General features: G+C 38.8%; 2 protein-coding genes across 5 annotated transcripts in view; one reads left to right on the forward strand and one right to left on the reverse strand.

Annotated features, from left to right (window-relative positions):
• Window positions 1-350: 350 nt before the first annotated feature.
• Window positions 351-9,147, forward strand: mapre3a (microtubule-associated protein, RP/EB family, member 3a). 3 transcript variants are annotated; one of them, XM_077562713.1, is made up of 7 exons: window positions 351-509; window positions 1,872-1,999; window positions 3,346-3,491; window positions 3,593-3,785; window positions 4,993-5,135; window positions 6,082-6,234; window positions 8,046-9,147. In XM_077562713.1, the coding sequence occupies exons 2-7, from the start codon at window positions 1,879-1,881 to the stop codon at window positions 8,112-8,114; spliced, it is 825 nt and encodes a 274-aa protein (XP_077418839.1). In that variant the 5' UTR covers window positions 351-509; window positions 1,872-1,878; the 3' UTR covers window positions 8,115-9,147. The 3 variants fall into 3 exon arrangements, with proteins under 3 accessions (XP_077418839.1, XP_077418859.1, XP_077418849.1); XM_077562733.1 differs by having other exon boundaries at window positions 3,593-3,749; XM_077562723.1 differs by lacking the exon at window positions 8,046-9,147 and adding an exon at window positions 6,406-6,437 and having other exon boundaries at window positions 6,082-6,271.
• A 1,411-nt stretch (window positions 9,148-10,558) lies between these two features.
• Window positions 10,559-17,316, reverse strand: part of LOC144049969 (otoferlin-like) — a 29,708-nt gene continuing 22,950 nt past the window's right edge. For both annotated transcript variants that reach the window (XM_077562753.1, XM_077562743.1), the window contains exons 33-43: window positions 16,468-16,593; window positions 16,232-16,359; window positions 15,983-16,153; window positions 15,674-15,834; window positions 15,456-15,598; window positions 15,290-15,378; window positions 13,843-13,941; window positions 13,503-13,744; window positions 12,021-12,199; window positions 11,159-11,259; window positions 10,559-11,030 (exon numbers count right to left, since the gene is read on the reverse strand). In XM_077562753.1, coding sequence (XP_077418879.1) covers window positions 10,850-11,030; window positions 11,159-11,259; window positions 12,021-12,199; window positions 13,503-13,744; window positions 13,843-13,941; window positions 15,290-15,378; window positions 15,456-15,598; window positions 15,674-15,834; window positions 15,983-16,153; window positions 16,232-16,359; window positions 16,468-16,593 — 1,620 coding nt within the window. In that variant the 3' untranslated portion in view covers window positions 10,559-10,849. The remainder of the gene's footprint in view (window positions 11,031-11,158; window positions 11,260-12,020; window positions 12,200-13,502; window positions 13,745-13,842; window positions 13,942-15,289; window positions 15,379-15,455; window positions 15,599-15,673; window positions 15,835-15,982; window positions 16,154-16,231; window positions 16,360-16,467; window positions 16,594-17,316) is intronic.

Raw genomic sequence — 17,316 nt, forward strand, 5'->3', positions numbered from 1 at the left:
TATGTTTGTATACTTAAAAAAAAACATAAATAAATTAATTATCCAAAATAAATACAATACATTAATAATGAATAAAATAACATTAATATAATGAATATAAAAATATATATTTTATGAATGAATAATAAGATATAATAATAGAATATTATATTATATTTTAATCACTTATCAGCTGCTCGTCAAAGAATAGAATGGAAGTGTTTGTCCTCCGAAGTGGAACGGGGGAGGGGGATGAGAAAAAAACCCGCACATCTCATCATGTGTCGACGGTATAAGGCGGCCAAAGTCCTATTTTTAAATCCCAAGCCCTTGAAAGCAGCATGGAGCCGCGCGCATGCGCACTTCCGGTCGCAGCGAGCCGACAGTAGCCGAACGCAGCGAGAGCGGAGGGCGGCCCGAAAGCAGCGAGGCAAGCGGCGAGGCAAGCAAGGCAGGCGCAGTGCACCGCGCAGGCTTCCACAGCACCACGACGACGACGACGACGGCAACGCGCAGACAACCGGAACACAGTGAGTAACCGCCACCCAATCACCGATTGTTATTTGAGTTGATTTCATTGTAGTCTCATTTTTCACGATCATGATTAGCGTGGAACGATCGACAGTGCGGAGGTATTTGCGGAGGCCTTGCAGAAAGCGGCCGTCAAGCCCTTTTTTTTGTCTAGGCTGCGAGACAAAAACATTCCCCATCGGCTCGGAATGATAAACGGACCTCCGCCCTTTTTTTTTTTTTATTGTTGTCTGCCCGGCCTTCGGCGTTTCACAGTCCGAATGTTGTCGCAGTCATGCCCGGGCAATGAGGCCCTGCCGGCTGCTGCTCGAGGGCGGACAGCACCATTATCGATATCCAGGGGAGGTGGGAGGGATAAAAAAAAAATCACGTCCACTTCAATGCGTATTTTCAGATTGAAGGAAGCCACATTTGAGACCTTCTATTCAACAAATGTGGGTTCCCTGTTACATCACAATATTTGAAGAAGGGTTGCCAGAATATTTGGATTATTACTATATAACGTATGAGACGTTTATACAGTGATTGCAGTCACTACTTATTGAATATTGTACAGCGCTGCTTATAAATACATTAGTAAACAAATACATAAATATGCACACATAAAGAGTATTAATTATATGTACAGCATCTGTGATATTAAGTTTAAAGTTAGTGTGGCCCCTATACCTTTTTTGCCATGTCATTCATTACCCTGGGCATTTTGTGTGTGTGTTTAAAAAAATCATAGCTCAGATTTTGACGAAAAACGTAACCTGCAGTATTTCCAAAGTCACATCAACTACGTGCATTTAAAATACTGCTGACTATTGTTGCTGCTACTCACTTTTGAACACACACTATCTGTTTATTCATGTATAAAAGTACTTGTCACTTTATCTGTAATAGATTATATTACCCAAGTACAGTTAGCATACCAGTCTGCATACATGCTGTTTATTACATTACCATGGTGATGTTAGCTAATGCTAGCAGCTAACAGCTAACATCCTTAAGTATGTATCTTTTTTTCCCACCTTTTGATGACAGGTGTTAGCAAAGTTAGCATCCGGCAGTTTTTTGCTGCCAGATGTGTGATCTCACACACACACACGCACACACGCACGCACGCACGCAAGGTGTTTGTGTGTAAGACGCCAGAGGATTATACTCACTCCCTGACACGCACGTGTGGATTAGCGCCGGAGCTAATGACTCCTCGCAAGGCGGTTAATAGTCAAGAAATCACCACGTGTTCCCCGACGACAGGATTTTTGATAGCGTTAGGTTTTATGGTTCACGTCGAGTTCGAAGTTTGGGGCAAGCACTAGTAGTTTGATGCATGAAACCAACATCTAAGGACTTTTTTGCTGCGATTCCAGGTCGGGGATGGCAGTGAATGTGTACGCCACGTCGGTGTCCATTGACAACCTGAGCCGCCATGACATGCTGGCGTGGGTCAACGATTCCTTACACCTCACCTACACCAAGATCGAACAGCTCTGTTCAGGTAAGATGGGGATCGGCTACACTAATGACACGGGTGCGAGAAGTACTCGCATCTTTGTACTTAAGCGGATGAAGAGATTCAACTGATTTGACTCCCAAGCTGTCAATCAATTAAGGCCGCAGCTATTAAATATTTTGATATTCGGATCTCCTCCTGAAAATTCTATTGAATATTCAGGGATTCATATCAAATGAAAAAACAACAACACATTTTTGCTTGGTTAAAAAACACAAGAGAATATAACACATTCCACTTAATGATAAACGACCTACTCGTTTTTATTTTTGATCAATTTAAACTGTGCCTAAATTTAAACCATGCGTAAACAAATTGTATTTTCTTATTTTAGAAACAATAGTAAGTGCGATTTTGCCCTATGAGACAAAGCGCTGTCAGAACCACAGAAGCGATTTTGCCGGCTAAAACGATATATTTGAGCACATCTGGTTTATTAACTGCTGGCTGTCAACATCAAAATATGGTGAGTCATGTTTGCCGATTAAACTGCCTTTGAAAAGAAACCTGCTAGCATGGGGCACTCATTTAGCAGCTAGCTGTTAGCCACTAGCCACTAACGCTTGTAACAGGTGGCGCATTTTACAATGTCAGTGAAATTAATTAGTTTTTTATCCTAAAAAATTAATTAATTAAAATATTTTTTATCCGTCCTTAATTAGCGATTGAACAAGTTTTGATGATGTTGTGTTGATGTTGGTAGTAAAAGTTTGCGATAGCAATTTAAACTTAAACTGGGCTCCAACTATCAAACTTCCTCTCAGGAAGTCAAGTCAAGTGAGTCGCCAGGCCATCTTGCGCTGCCAGGAACATCTTCAAAATAAAATCTTACCAAACAAAGGCACTGATGTCCATGTATTATTGCAGTTGGGAAGATTTTATTTTGAAGTTGGCCTACCACGTTAACGGCATGTTACCATCTTGCATAGCATTGCTACGGCTAGCTAGCTTCACTGTCACCAAATGGCTACCCGAGGCAGAAGAAAATCCTCAAACATTTTTTTTTTTTTTATCGAGGTACTGGAATTACTATTCAACCAATCCAGATCTCAACCACGGTTGACTTTAATTATGACTTTTGTTTTTACACCTTGTCAACATTCACAGTCTATATTGACTAAGGACATATTTTTGTTTTCAAATACAGGGAGAAAAAGTCAACCAAAAAATGAATACACAAGTGAAGTACAGATACCTGAAAAATGTATTTAAGTAAAAGTAATCCATTTTTGTACTTCATTAGTTCCCACCGCTGGCTAATGACTTTTTTGTATTCGCCCTCATCATCAAAAAACATGACAACGTGTGCTTTCGGCGCGCGTGTTTTGCAGGGGCGGCGTACTGCCAGTTCATGGATATGTTGTTCCCGGGGTGCATCCTCCTAAAGAAGGTCAAGTTTCAAGCCAAACTGGAGCACGAATCCATACACAACTTCAAAGTTCTCCAAGCAGCCTTCAAAAGGATGAGCATTGACAAGGTCCGAACGGCGCCGTCGATCCTCGTTAACGTTTCACTTCGCGTCCTGTTTTTTTTTTTTTTTTCTGTGTGTGTGACTTTTTGCGTTTGTGCTCCCGGCAGATCATTCCGGTAGAAAAGCTGGTCAAGGGCAAGTTCCAGGACAACTTTGAGTTTGTGCAGTGGTTCAAGAAGTTCTTCGACGCCAATTACGACGGGAAGGAATACGAGCCGATGCTCGCCAGACAGGGGCAGGACGTGTCCCCCGCCCCCAACCCAGGTGATCACTTTAGCCACAAACCAAAGAGAAATCCAGGTAACCACAACAATTTTTTTTAGGCCAACGCTGCACGGTCTTTGCTGAGCTTTGGATGGCTCAAAGGCACCCGGCAAGCAGCGGAATTGCACAATGAATGGCCGCCTTTTTTTTTCCCCTTTTTTTTGCTAAGCCACTTTTTGCTAACCGGTACAGTTCGGTAGAGGGTATGAAATTTGCATATTTATGTGTGGGCGTGGAGAGGGAGGAGTCTGGTACTCTAACATTTCCGCATTGATTGAGATGTATGAAAGGAATGTGCTTGGATTCGTACGTACGCACAATTTTTTATAATCTTTTCTTCTTTTTTAAAAAAAAATAATTCGCTGCCATTGACGGCTATAAACGTCAAAAATTCATTTGAACTTATTTCTATTAGTTTAACATTTTTGTTCCACTTTTGTTAACAAGAGTATGAAAACCTAGAATTTTTTTCATTGTACATTTAGAACAGATATAAAATTTGCGATTAATCATGTTAACTAGTAAAGTCATACGATTAAATACAATTAATTTGTGTCGCCCCTGATTTTTTATAATTAAAAAAAATAATAATTTATGGCAGTGAATTAGTTAACATCGAGGCATATACGTTCCCTTTCATCTCTGACCATTAGCGTAGATTTTAAACATAGAAGGGCAAAAACATGCCTTGTGAAAATTCAACGGCACTAAAAAAAAAACTAGCCACCAGAGGGTGCTAGAACTGCACAAATGGAAATCAACCCAACTTTTTTTTTTTTTAACAGATGTGCTGCTTTTAATATCGTGACATGACGACGACGACGACGACATTGTGGCAATTTCGCCAAATCATGATCTTGCCGTTATCGCTACAGCTGTACCACTTAGTGAAATGGCTTTTTAAAACTTCTCACCATCCAAAATGGAGGCCTCAGATTTGCAAAATTGTAGATGCTTTGTATGCATCGTTTCAAGCAGCGAATGAGCGACCGCCAAGTGTCAGTTTCATGCTGCTGCAATTGTTTTTGCCTGACTTGAATGCTTTTTTTGCTGGCAAATTGCATAGTTTGACTTGTTTTACGAATTGAGTTACTTTCATTTTTCTTTGATTTGCTTTTAATCTCAGTGTCTTGTGTCTGGTCCTGATATGACTAAGACGAATGTGCACTTCATGTTTAACAAACCCTTTTTTTTTTTTCTCGTACTAAAATGCTGTACGCGTCTTGACCACGTTGGCCACCAGGACCGCAGAGGACGTCTCCGACAGTGCCCAAGAACATGCCGACGCCGCAGAGGGTCCAACACAACACCCCGGCCCTGAGGAAGAACTCCACCCTGTCTCGAAACGGCGGCAGCGACGCGGAGATCACGGAGCTCAATCAACAGGTTGAATAACGAGTCCAAATTCGGTTTCCCTGCACTCGCTAACTCTGACACAAAGTAAGCTGCTAAAAAGTAATACACAAAATATCGTACCCAGTTTTTATTATAACATCTAATAAAACGTCTTACTTCTCACGGTGAAGTAATCTGATTACAGCCTCTACTTTGCCCTATAATGACAAACACATGCACGGATCGTTATAAAAAAAAAAAAAAAAAAAAAAAAAAAAAAAAAGGCAACGTGAGAGTGGAGGACGCAAACGTAAACGATCCGATGAATCGGACTCTTGAAAGCAGACTGCTGGGGCACTCGCTGACTCGAGTACTGACTCGGCAGAAAAATTGTGAACTGTTGCGATTTGGTTCGAGAAACGATTCCGTTGAATTGGTGACTGAATCAAATGATTCAGAAGAATCCGCTCAAGAATCACAATCGAATGATTTGGGATATTTTTATTCAGAAGATTCCATTCATTGACTCGGGTCCGAGGATCAACAGAAACACTATCGACTCGGACGAGTTCGGTTCACTGACTCACCAGTAACACCAAAAAATGGTTCCGTTGAATCAGATTCAAATCAAATGATTTGGTTCACTGACTCGAGTCAGCGGAGTCATTGGACACGTGGCGGAATCGGACGGTTCCGTTGAATCGAGTGAATGACTCGAGTTAACTGACTCGAAACGGCGGCAGCGACGCGGAGATCACGGAGCTCAATCAACAGGTTGGATAACGAGTCCAAATTCGGTTTCCCTGCACTCGCTAACTCTGACACAAAGTAAACTGGTAAAAAGTAATACACAAAATATCGTAGCCAGTTTTTATTATAACATCTAATAAAACGTCTTACTTCTCACGGTGAAGTAATCTGATTACAGTTACTTTTTTTTTTTACGTTAAATAATCATGTGTGTTTTATTTATTTTTTGCTCTTGTCTTTGTTCCAGTTGATGGAGTTGAAGCTGACGGTGGACGGCCTGGAGAAGGAGAGAGACTTTTATTTCAGTAAACTACGAGACGTGGAGCTCATCTGCCAGGAGCACGAGAGCGAGAACAACCCGGTGCTCAGCAGGATAATCGACATCCTTTACGCCACAGAGGTGGGAAATGTAGCGAATGCACGCCCAAAAGGCGCACATGCTAACGCTAACTTTTTTTTTTTTCCAGGAGAGCTCAGTATTGTTCATTCGATTTGACATCATCATTGCTCTCCTTTTTAAAAAAAAAAAAAATATAAAAAAATAAAAAGTTTTTTTTTTTTTTAAATATATATGCTAACGCTAACTGACGAGCAGCCTTAAACCGTTAGCCGTCAAGAGTTCACCGAACGCGCGATACATTTTTAACTCTTTGACTGCCAAGCGTTTTCAGAAAAGGGATGCTGTGGGTGCCAGCTGATTTAAGCATTTTGACTGATCTTTCAAGGTCCACAGAACATTTTGTGTTTGGACTATGGAAACACACATACTACCAAGGTTTTCCTCCACCCGTTTCCCGAAAAAAAAACAAAAAAAAACATAGTTAACGACTTTTAACGTCTTTGGCAGCCCTCCTTTGGATTTTACTAAACGTTATTAAACGTTTTTGGCAGTCAAAGAGTTAAAGGTTGTTTTTAAACACAATGTCAAAAGCGACCTTATGCGCTGGTCCTCGTGGGAAATGCGGAAACACTACCACTTTTGTCCATATGGTGTCGCCATAATCAATGAAAACTGAAAGCTCTATGGTGTGTAAATTGTTCTTAACAGTGGGTGGCGACTTCATCTACAACTGGCGTGATGGCAGTCCACAAATTAATGGTGTAGAGTAGGGCTGTCAGCCGATTCCAATTTTTAGTCTCCAGAAAAAATTTTTTTTAATCATAATTAATCGCATGACTTCAATAGTTAACTCACGATTAATCTTCAAAATGTACAATAAAATGTACAATAAAATATTTTTTTCTAAGTTTTCATACTCTTGTTAACTCTTTGACTGCCAAAAACGTTAAATGACGTTTAGTAAAATCCTATGGAGGAGTGCCAAAGACGTTAAAAGACGTTTTTTTCAAAACATAGGTGAAACTAACCATTTTCTATTGTTGATTACTGAAAAACGGAATAAGGTAGAAACAAACTTTTTTTTCTGATGAAAGATGAGAGTCCAATCTTTCAATTGGTAGGATGTGTGTTTCCATAGTCCAAACACATAATTTTCTGTGGACCTTGAAAGATCAGTCAAAAATGCTTAAATCGGCTGGCACCCACGGCATCCCTTTTCTGAAAACGTCTGGCAGTCAAAGAGTTAACATAAAAATGGGAAAAAGTATAAATATGGCTGCATTATTTTAGTCATTGAGACAGTAATTTGATAATAATTCATAAAATTGAGTTAAAATTAAAAATATGTACTGTACTGGAAAAAAAAAATGAGTGTGATATTGATTTGTGTTGGGGGTCATTTTTCTACCACTAGGTGGCATAATTGCATTTGTAAGACGTTGCTGGCATTTAATTTTTAACATGAAATAACATTTTAACAATTGTAAAATACAACTTGACCCCAGTCTCCACAAATATATGCATTATTATTATTATTATTATTATTATTATTATTTATTACTGCTAAATTTTGACGAGGAAATGTCTGCTGCCAAGTAAGGGGCAAAAAGTAAATATTTTCTGATTTCTTTCCATGAAAGCAGGTTTCATCAAAATAAGACATTTGTAAACAACTGCTTTTACTTTGAAATTTTTTTTGTCTGTTTTCTCGCATGTTACGGTGCAAACCAAGTAGCCGTTGCTCGTATCTCAATTTTTTCTTTAAAAAAAAAAAAATTCTTGAAAAACTCAAAATATGAGCTCTCCAAAAATCAGTCATATCTTGAAGTCCGTACACGTTTTTTGACAGTTGTTGTGCTTGTGCGTTCCAGGAGGGCTTTGCGCCTCCAGAAGATGAAGAATGTGACGAACAAGCCCACCTGGATCAGGATGAATACTGAACCCGGGCACTTCTGCTTCCCCCCTTTTTTTCCCTTTTTCTTTGATTGATTTCTACTCTTTGTGCACGCGCTTACCTACTAAAAATCACCCGCCACCTTCCCCCGCCCTCACTATATCGTCATCCCCCGTCCTCGCCACACGTTTTTTTTTTTTTTTTTTAATTTTTAACCCTTTAACTATACATCATCACGGTTAGCCGACAGTACCGTGCGACCGATCCGCATTTTTTGGCTCAACGTGAGCCGAGAAGACGAGAGGGTCTGTGAATAACGAGCGCATTTTGCATTTTTGCTGGACTTATTTATTTGGCCTCGGGTGCGCGGCCCCGCAGCACTTTTTCAACTAAAATACTCAAGTGACTTTTTGAATAGCATTTTCTTATTTATTTAACTTATCGTTTTTTTTTTTTTGGGATGGATCTCCTGTAGCAGAAAACTACTGTACGAGAAAAGTCGAGGCCAAGCATTTTTTGGTTTTCTGCTTGAGCGGGTTTGCGGTATGTCGAAACGGACGGGAATAAAGACAGTACTTTGAAGGGTGTGATCGGGCCCGCTTTGATTGATTATTGTTGACCGGCCGCATATCTGAGCATGAGAATGTTATCCATTGACTGTGAATGGGTGATATTTTGTAAAAAAGTATTTCATGTGGAGATTTTGTCTGATGTCATGCTGTTAAATGCAACACAAGTTTTTTTTTAAGTTTTTTTTTTTTTACTTATTACTAGGGTGGCCCAATTTTACAACCAATCAGAGGTTGGTGCAAATAGTGACGGTCGTACTTTTGGGTGGAAAACATTACCTTTTTTTTTTTAGTAACACTTCTACATCTTATAAAAAAAAAGGTACCTATAGATACTTTTTTGGGGGGTCAGAATCTTGCAAAACGACGCTAAACAAGCCGTCTCGTTGCCTCCTTGTTCTTGTTTTATTTTGCAGATGGCTTCAGAAGTGACATTCATCCGTGGCATAAACATCATGGACGGAACGCTCGTCATTTTCAGTTTTCAATAAATAAACAGTTGTGAAGTTCTTCACTTGTGCTGTTTTTTGTAACCGTTCCTTTGAGACGTGCAGTACGTTGCTGTGTAAATACAAGTGCACAGAAACGAAATTAATACAAGTATTTTGTCAGTACTGTAGTAGTATTGGCTGCCATAGAAAACTTGATTTGCTAAATAAATGAATACAAAAATACCATGAAATCAAAAATACTATGCAGCCTACAAATAATTGTTTTGTGGGAGATATATGTCATATGTAGGTGCGTTTGTGATCGTAGCAAACGTAGCATATTCAGATGTGCACAACTTCCTTACAGTAGTCTTTTTTTTTTTTACCCTGGAGAACCCACGGGGTCAAATTTGGCCCCTCTAAATTCTGCTACTCAAATAACAAATACCTTTTTTTTTTTTTTTTTTTTTTACAAATTTAACTTCAAAAGTCCAGAGTGCCACTTGTGACGCCTGCATGGGGCCATCTAGTGGATGAATATTGCACTTACATGAGCCAGAGTGGTGGTGACAAGATGGCTAAAATGCAACAAATAAAACAAAAAAATTATATTGTTCAATGTAGCTGTGTATTTGATTGATTATTTTCTTAAATTCTAAATAGTTTACTGACTGTTTTTGTTATTCTGATTTTTCGAAATGATACCCCTAAATCCCAAAAGGGTCAAATTTTGCCCTAATCCTAAATTAGGGAATAAAGGGTTAAAATCGAAAAAAACATATATTTTGGTGTTCAGTGAATTTATAGCAGTCATTTAATGTATAATTCATAATTTTCCAAAGAAGAAAAGGGTTATTGGGTTCTCCAGGGTTTTTAAAGACAAAACGTTTTCTTTTACCTTGACGAGTTTTGGCGTCGACTGCCGATTGATAAAAGGACATTTGTGAGGAAGGCGGCAGTCGACGTCGAAAGTAAACGAAACCATTTTGTCGTTAAAACAGACTGTATAGACTAAAAGACAAGATGGTTAAAAAAAAAAAAAAAACCTCCTTAGAGTACGTTTGTAAAAAGTTGTGATTTCTATTTGAATTTAAATATTTTTTTTAGGTATGCAATGTTTTTCCAAGGGTGGATTAGCACATTTTGTTTTTCGCTTCCCCTTTCATTTTACAGCTACACAATTAAAAAATAATAATAACACAGTACATTGACAACAATATGCTAACTGTCGTTTCCACTTAGGCAGCAAATATACTTCCGGTTTCCTCTTTCACGATATTACAAAGACGTCAGGCAAATTTGTTTCTAGTAATACAGTAGTTGTTAACAAAAACTTTTTTCTCCAGAAAAAAAGATAAAAAAAAAAACTTTGCTGCAAGTAATCGATATTGAGTATGAATATAAAATTGAATTATTTTAATATAAAATAACCTCAATATTATCCTTTTTTTTTTTTGCTTTGACGAAGCAACCGTCCAACCTGGTTCAACGCTTCTTTAGATGATTTATTCACAAATGTTAAATATCATACAGCATGCTTTATCCTTTTCCATACAAACAAGATGAGAAAAACAGTGTTTAAGCAACAAAATACAAATTTTGAACCAAAACCAAACAAACACGAACATGAACACCACATTTCAAACCAATGGAAATCTTGTCAAAATGACTCATCATGTCACAAATGGAACGCACAATTAGCTCAGAGGGAAAAAAAAACATCCAGAAAACCAACAACAATTGTTATAATGATGATGATGATGATGATGAAGATGATGAAGTCAGGCTCCTAACATTTTCTTCACCATGTAACCGGGCATGTTGTAGAGGAAAAGAGCCAAGATGGCCACCACGAGCAGCGCGCAGACGATCTTGATGGTGAGCCAGCGGTACTGGTCGCATATGAGATGCTTGGCTGCCTTGAGGGGGATCAGGAACCACAGGAGGGCGATGTCGGGACGGCTGCGGGCGGGAAAGCGCAGAGCGGAGGAGGTGAGATGCCGAAACGCCGTCATTCCATCAAACCGACGATATAACAAACATTTTTCTTGTCTATTTACAGTGACAAGAGGTCACAATTTTTGTCCTACTTGGGCTTCTCCAGAGGTTCCGGCTCGTTGCGTCCTTCGCCGGCCGGGCATTTCTCCGCCTCTTCACCAGTCAGAAGGTGAAGCTCCGCCTCTACTTTGCCCTAGAATGACAAACACATGCACGGATTGTTATGAAAATAATAATAATAAAAAAAAAAGGCAACGTGAGATTGGAGGACGCAAACGTAAACGATCCGATGAATCGGACTCTTGAAAGCAGACTGCTGGGGGACTCGCTGACTCGAGTACCGACTCGGCAGAAAAATTGTGAACTGGGACGATTTGGTTCGAGAAACTCTAGAGCGGGACGATTCCGTTGAATTGGTGACTGAATCAAATGATTCAGAGGAATCCGATCAAGAATCACAATCGAATGATTTGGGATATTTTTACTCAGAAGATTCCATTCATTGACTCGGGTCCGAGGATCAACAGAAACACTATCGACTTGGACGAGTTCGGTTCACTGACTCACCAGTAACACCAAAAAATGGTTCCGTTGAATCAGATTCAAATCAAATGATTTGGTTCACTGACTCGAGTCAGCGGAGTCATTGGACACGTGGCGGAATCGGACGGTTTCCGTTGAATCGAGTGAATGACTCAAGTTAACTGACTCACTGTAGAATCCGATGATTTGGTTCACGGACTTGAGCTAGAGGATTTTCTGGTAATGCCGCAGAATCACATCGTTTGGAAATATCACCAACTCAGCAGACTCGGATGGTTCGGTTGAACGACTCCCGTTCATTCGAATGACTTGCGACTCACATGATGCGTTTCAGTCGGTTTATTCGAAACGGTCGCTTTTTTTCTCCAGAAAAAAAGAAAAGAAAAAAAGAAACTGTCGCTGCGGACCAACCGTGAGTTCGAACTCGTCGTCCTCGTTCCGGGCCACGAAGGGCCACCAGCCTTTGATCCTCTTCTGCTTGAAGATGGAGACGGTGGGCATTTCGGCCTCGTTGGTCACCATCTCGATGGTGCACTGCTTGGCCGACTTGGCGCCGCGCGGGAAGCGGTTCAGGTCCAGCTCGATGGCGCCTGTTGACGTGCAAACGCGTTGTGGGCAGAGAAAGACGCCTTTGCAAGACCGCGGATTATATTGTACTTTTTGATTTCTTGCTTTTCTTATCATCTCTTCTGCCGCCCTTATTTCATCCCTTTCTTCCTTTTTTGTTCATTCCGGTCTTTCTTTTTTACTTCCATCTTTCCTACTTCCTTATTCCCTCCATCAGTCATTTTTTTCCTCCCTTCCTTATTTTCATATCACCATCCTTCCATCTTTCTGTACCCATTTCTTCCCTCGTTCCTTCCTTAAGTACTTCTTTCCTTTTTTATTTCCTTCCTCCCTAATGTAGCCCTCCCTCCCTTCTTTCCTTCCTTCCTTCCTTCCCTCCCACTCTTTGCTTCCTTCTTTTGTTCCTTTAAACCTTCTTTTTCACCTTTCCTTCTTTTGATTTACTTTTTTTCCCCAAATTTAAATTTGAAATAAATTTGAAAAAAAACAAACAAAACATTGAATTGAATTGTTAATGGATTCACTGGCAGCCATTTTCACCGAAGCAACCCCCTTCGCTCCCAGGCTATTCTCCTGGATTTTGACAGATTTTGCAAGGCCCACAGAATATTGTGTTCTATAGCTTTAAAAACATGGAAGCTACCAAAAGAAAGACTAGAGTCTCTTCTTTCATCAGAAACAAAAAAAAAAAAGAGAGCAATGATGATGACATGTCAAATCGGTAAAATTACCGAATGAACAATACTGAGCTCTCCAGGAAAAAAATTTAAGGAAAAAAAAAAAAGTAAAAAAATGCATTTGTATCTGTTTCCGTTTTGCAGTTAGCATTAGAATACGTTTCATCATTATTCACAAATCTATTTAGAAATGTGAGTAATTTGAGTATTTCAACATGGCTCGGGTTGATCTCTTATACTCTGCCGCCACCTGCTGGCCATTTTTTGTAATAATTACCATTGCTTTAAGCAACTTGTTCAGGTCAGAGGTTGCATCAAAGCTTATGCTCTAGCATTTAAAAAAAAAACGTTTAAAAAAAGAAGAAGGTATAAATACGTTTTTGGGACTATCGTAATTTTAGAACGTTTTTATACGTTTTTGGGCGCAAATAAGTTAATTCCCTTTTCCCTTCCTTCTGTCGATTTGCATTCATCTCTTGCTACTTATTTTTTTTTAGATTGTTCTTTATTTCCTTCTTCATTTTCCCTCTTCTTTCCTTCTCCCCTTTTTTCTTTTGCATCTTCTTTCCTTTCTTTATTTCCTTCCTCCCTGCTGCCACCTTTCCCATTTTCGGTTCATCGTACACGCAGACGAGGGTTCAGAGGTTACCGAGGAAGTCATCGGCCGAGAAGTGGTCGGCGTCCCACACTTGCAGGTTGAGGCGGGCCGGGATCTTGTACTCGGTCTCGTCCCAGGCGAACATGGACTCCTTCTTGGAGATGACGATCTTCTCCTCGGCCATCAGGTAGTCGAAGGGGTAGATGAAGCGCCAGTTGAAGTTGCCCTCGCCAGTGATGGAGTGATAGTGGACGTCCGTGTCCTGCTTGTCCTCCTGCTGCCCCTTGAGCCAGCTGGACCAGGACAGAAAGACGACAACTATTGTGAATACTATAAAAAAAAAAAAAAAGGGTCCATTTGGGGCTAAAACAAAACGGGTGGTTTGATTTACCCTCTGACGAATATGTCGCTGGATTTCTCGCCGGTGAAGATGTCATCGTCCTCCAGGACCACTTCATCCGTGTTCCAAATGATGACCCGCAGCTCAAACCTGAAATGGAAGCAAAATGAACCCTCTTAATGTTATGTCAGGTAAAATAAATGTTATTTATTTACTTCATTTAATTGTAATTTTTTAACCAATGGTTTAATAAATAAATTAATAACTAAATTCAAACAAATATTGTGTATCTGTGAAATTGATTATTTTAGTAATAATTTTATTTCATATTTATTTTATTTTATTTTTTACTATTATTTATTTATTTTTTTACAATACATTCATTTAATTCACCATACGTATTATCGTCAAACTCGTTGTTTTATATTATTATTTACCGTAAATCAATTAAACAAAAATGTCATGAGAAAACTGAATGGAAAATAATTAACACAAATAAATACATTTGAAGTAAAAAACTATCAAAATGCATCAACGAACCCTTTTAAAGTTAAGTCAGGTAAAGTCAATTTTATTTATTTATTTTATTTATCTATTTACTTCATTTAATTGTAATTGTTTAACCAACGATTTAATAAACTAAATTAAAACAAATATTGTGTATCGGTGAAATAGATTATTTTAGTACTAATTTTAAATCATATTTATTTTATTTTTATTTTTATTATTATTATTTTTTTTACAATACATTCATTTAATTCACCATACGTATTATCGTCAAACTCGTTGTTTTATTTTATTATTTACCGTAAATCAATTAAACAAAAATGTCATGAGAAAACTGAATGGAAAATAATTAACACAAATAAATACATTTGAAGTAAAAAAACTATCAAAATGCATCAACGAACCCTTTTAAAGTTAAGTCAGGTAAAGTCAATTTTATTTATTTATTTTATTTATCTATTTACTTCATTTAATTGTAATTGTTTAACCAATGATTTAATAAACTAAATTAAAACAAATATTGTCTATCTGTGAAATTGATTATTTTAGTTTTTTTTTTTTTTTACAATACATTTATTTAAATGACCAATTAGTTTCGATAAATAAAAATGATTATTTATTTATTTTATTTATCTATTTACTTCATTTAATTGTAATTGTTTAACCAATAATTTAATAAACTAAATTAAAACAAATATTGTCTATCTGTGAAATTGATTATTTTAGTATTTTTTTATTTTTTTTTTTACAATACATTTATTTAAATGACCAATTAGTTTCGATAAATAAAAATGAAAATGGGAAATGTAGAATATATTTGTTAAAACGCTTGTTTTATTTTATTATTTACCGTAAATCAATTAAACAAAAATGTAAAGAGATCATTGAATGGAAAATAAATAACACAGATAAATAAATTTTAAGTAAGTAAAAAAAGCTAAATTAAAAGCCTGATAGTCTTTACAATGTCACTGCTGGAAAAGGAAATTACTTCTTAGGTTTCCTGGGTGCAATGTCCAGGGCAGGACCGGGTGCCGTCATGTGTTTGGGGAACATGTCCACCCACATCTCAATTCTGCCCTGTGGATGCAAATTGACCCCAAAATGAATTGATCAGCACGAGCCAATGAAAAAAAAAAGAGCCCGCGATTGTTTACTTGTTCGATTCCCGGTTTGTCGGGATTCAGGAGCGGCCGGGTCTCCACGTGCTCCGGCACCAATTTGCACCCCGCCCGCGGGATTTCCTCCCAGTGCTTGAGCACGGTCAGCGCCAGGTGCTCGTTGGTCTGCTTCTTCAGACCTGAGCGCGACCAGCGTTTTTTTTTTTCCTTCAGCATTTTCCTCCACAAACAAGCTCGGGAAAAACAAGCGTTACCGTTTTCATCCTCGATCTCGGTGGGCGCCATGAAGACGCGGTTCTCCACTTTGACCCGCCCGCCCGGCCCGTAGTGAGGCCCGTCCAGCTTGCCGTCCTTGCACAGCTTGGCCAGGATCTGGGTGGGTTTCATGGGGTCCCTCCAGATGTTGTAACCGTGGCTACAGAGAAGGAACGCAATGGGCTGTATTCAACTCTGGCACAAGGCACGGTAGACATGTGCGCAGGGGCGGGCTAGACTTAGTTTAGGTTTTTTTTTTCACAAAACCCCAAAATACGAATCCTGCCAATACTTGTGTCGTTGCTTACGTGGCATAGCTGGCGGTGAAGCCGCAGGTGGCCCTGTGCTTGCTATAGAAGCGGTTCTCCAGGTCCAGCTTGGTCTCGCCGATCAGGTCGTCGGTGCCAACCAGGTCCCAGTCGTAGATGGACACGGTGAGGGTGGAGTCCATGGGGAACGTAGCCTCGATGTCGAAAGATCTGCAGGATGAAGGAGTGAGTGACACAAGAATGATGTTTTTTTTTTTTTTTTGGAAGTCATACAGATTTTGTCCTTACTTTCCAAATAGCGGATTGAGCTGCTTGGAGATGTAGTTCTCCTTATCCTTCACTTCGTTCTTTCCCAGTTTGATGGCGATGTACGGATCGGCTTTGCCGTTGATGTCCGCCGGGTGAAGGTCAGTCGCCTGCCAACACAAATTGGTCATTGGCTGTAATCAATATGTTGAATGGATTTGTTTTGGAACTCCTCACAGGTCAAACGGTGGTTATCAATCCAGTGTCTGCTGACTTACCCGGATGATGTAAACCCGCACCAAGACGTTGATGGGATCATTGTGCGGGATATTCTGGAACATGCCCATGTTGGAGTCAAAGTCTCTGGGCAGCTCGTCAGACACTTTGTACATGCACAGCGAGCCCTTCGATAAAAATGAAAATAGAAAAGCAATAAGCAATAATAATAATAATAATAATAATAATGTGTACAGTGCTTTTCATAATGCAAAGCAACAGACACAAGTTTCTCAGGCTTTGTTGCGTTTGCATCAATTTATTCTTGTAACACGGAGACTCTTGCACAATTTTTTTCCCCATATAAAATTATGACTTTGTTATTGTAAAATTGTGACTTTTTCCACACTAATTCAAGGCTTTATTCTCAAAATTATTAAGATTTATTCCTCATAATATTATATCTTTATTCTTATGAAATTGCATCTTTTTCAGGTTCATTATCAGATTTATTCTTGTAATATTTAAATGTCCCCCCCCCCCCCCCCCAATTTTTTTTATTGTGCTTTAATTGGGACTTTTTCACCTTTAATTTACGACTTTATTCTTGAAAAATTGCGATTTTATTCCCGTAATTACAATCTGGTGCATTTAATATTCATGGAATTTGTCTTGTAATGTATTCTTATAATAGATTCTCATAATTTGTCTTTCTTTTTGTAATATGACAAATTTTACACTTCTAATGTGATTTTTTTTCCTCCACATTATTTTTAGGACCCATCATATTAAGAACAGCTTTTTCAATTAAATTTATTACTTGATCCTCATAAATAATTTCACGTCGATTTTTTCTCCTTACATTATGTCATCATGACCACATGGTTTTCCGGCGAAATTGCACACTTGCT

This window comes from Vanacampus margaritifer, chromosome 1 (genome assembly GCF_051991255.1).
Source record: "Vanacampus margaritifer isolate UIUO_Vmar chromosome 1, RoL_Vmar_1.0, whole genome shotgun sequence".
Lineage (NCBI taxonomy): Eukaryota > Metazoa > Chordata > Actinopteri > Syngnathiformes > Syngnathidae > Vanacampus > Vanacampus margaritifer.

Excerpts from the sequence above, each read along its gene's own strand:
- mapre3a (XM_077562713.1), top strand. The coding sequence starts at position 1,879 with ATGGCAGTGAATGTGTACGCCACGTCGGTGTCCATTGACAACCTGAGC. Across the intron at positions 5,136-6,081 it reads TCACGGAGCTCAATCAACAG|TTGATGGAGTTGAAGCTGAC; the intron begins GTTGAATAACGA and ends TCTTTGTTCCAG. Across the intron at positions 6,235-8,045 it reads ACATCCTTTACGCCACAGAG|GAGGGCTTTGCGCCTCCAGA; the intron begins GTGGGAAATGTA and ends TGTGCGTTCCAG.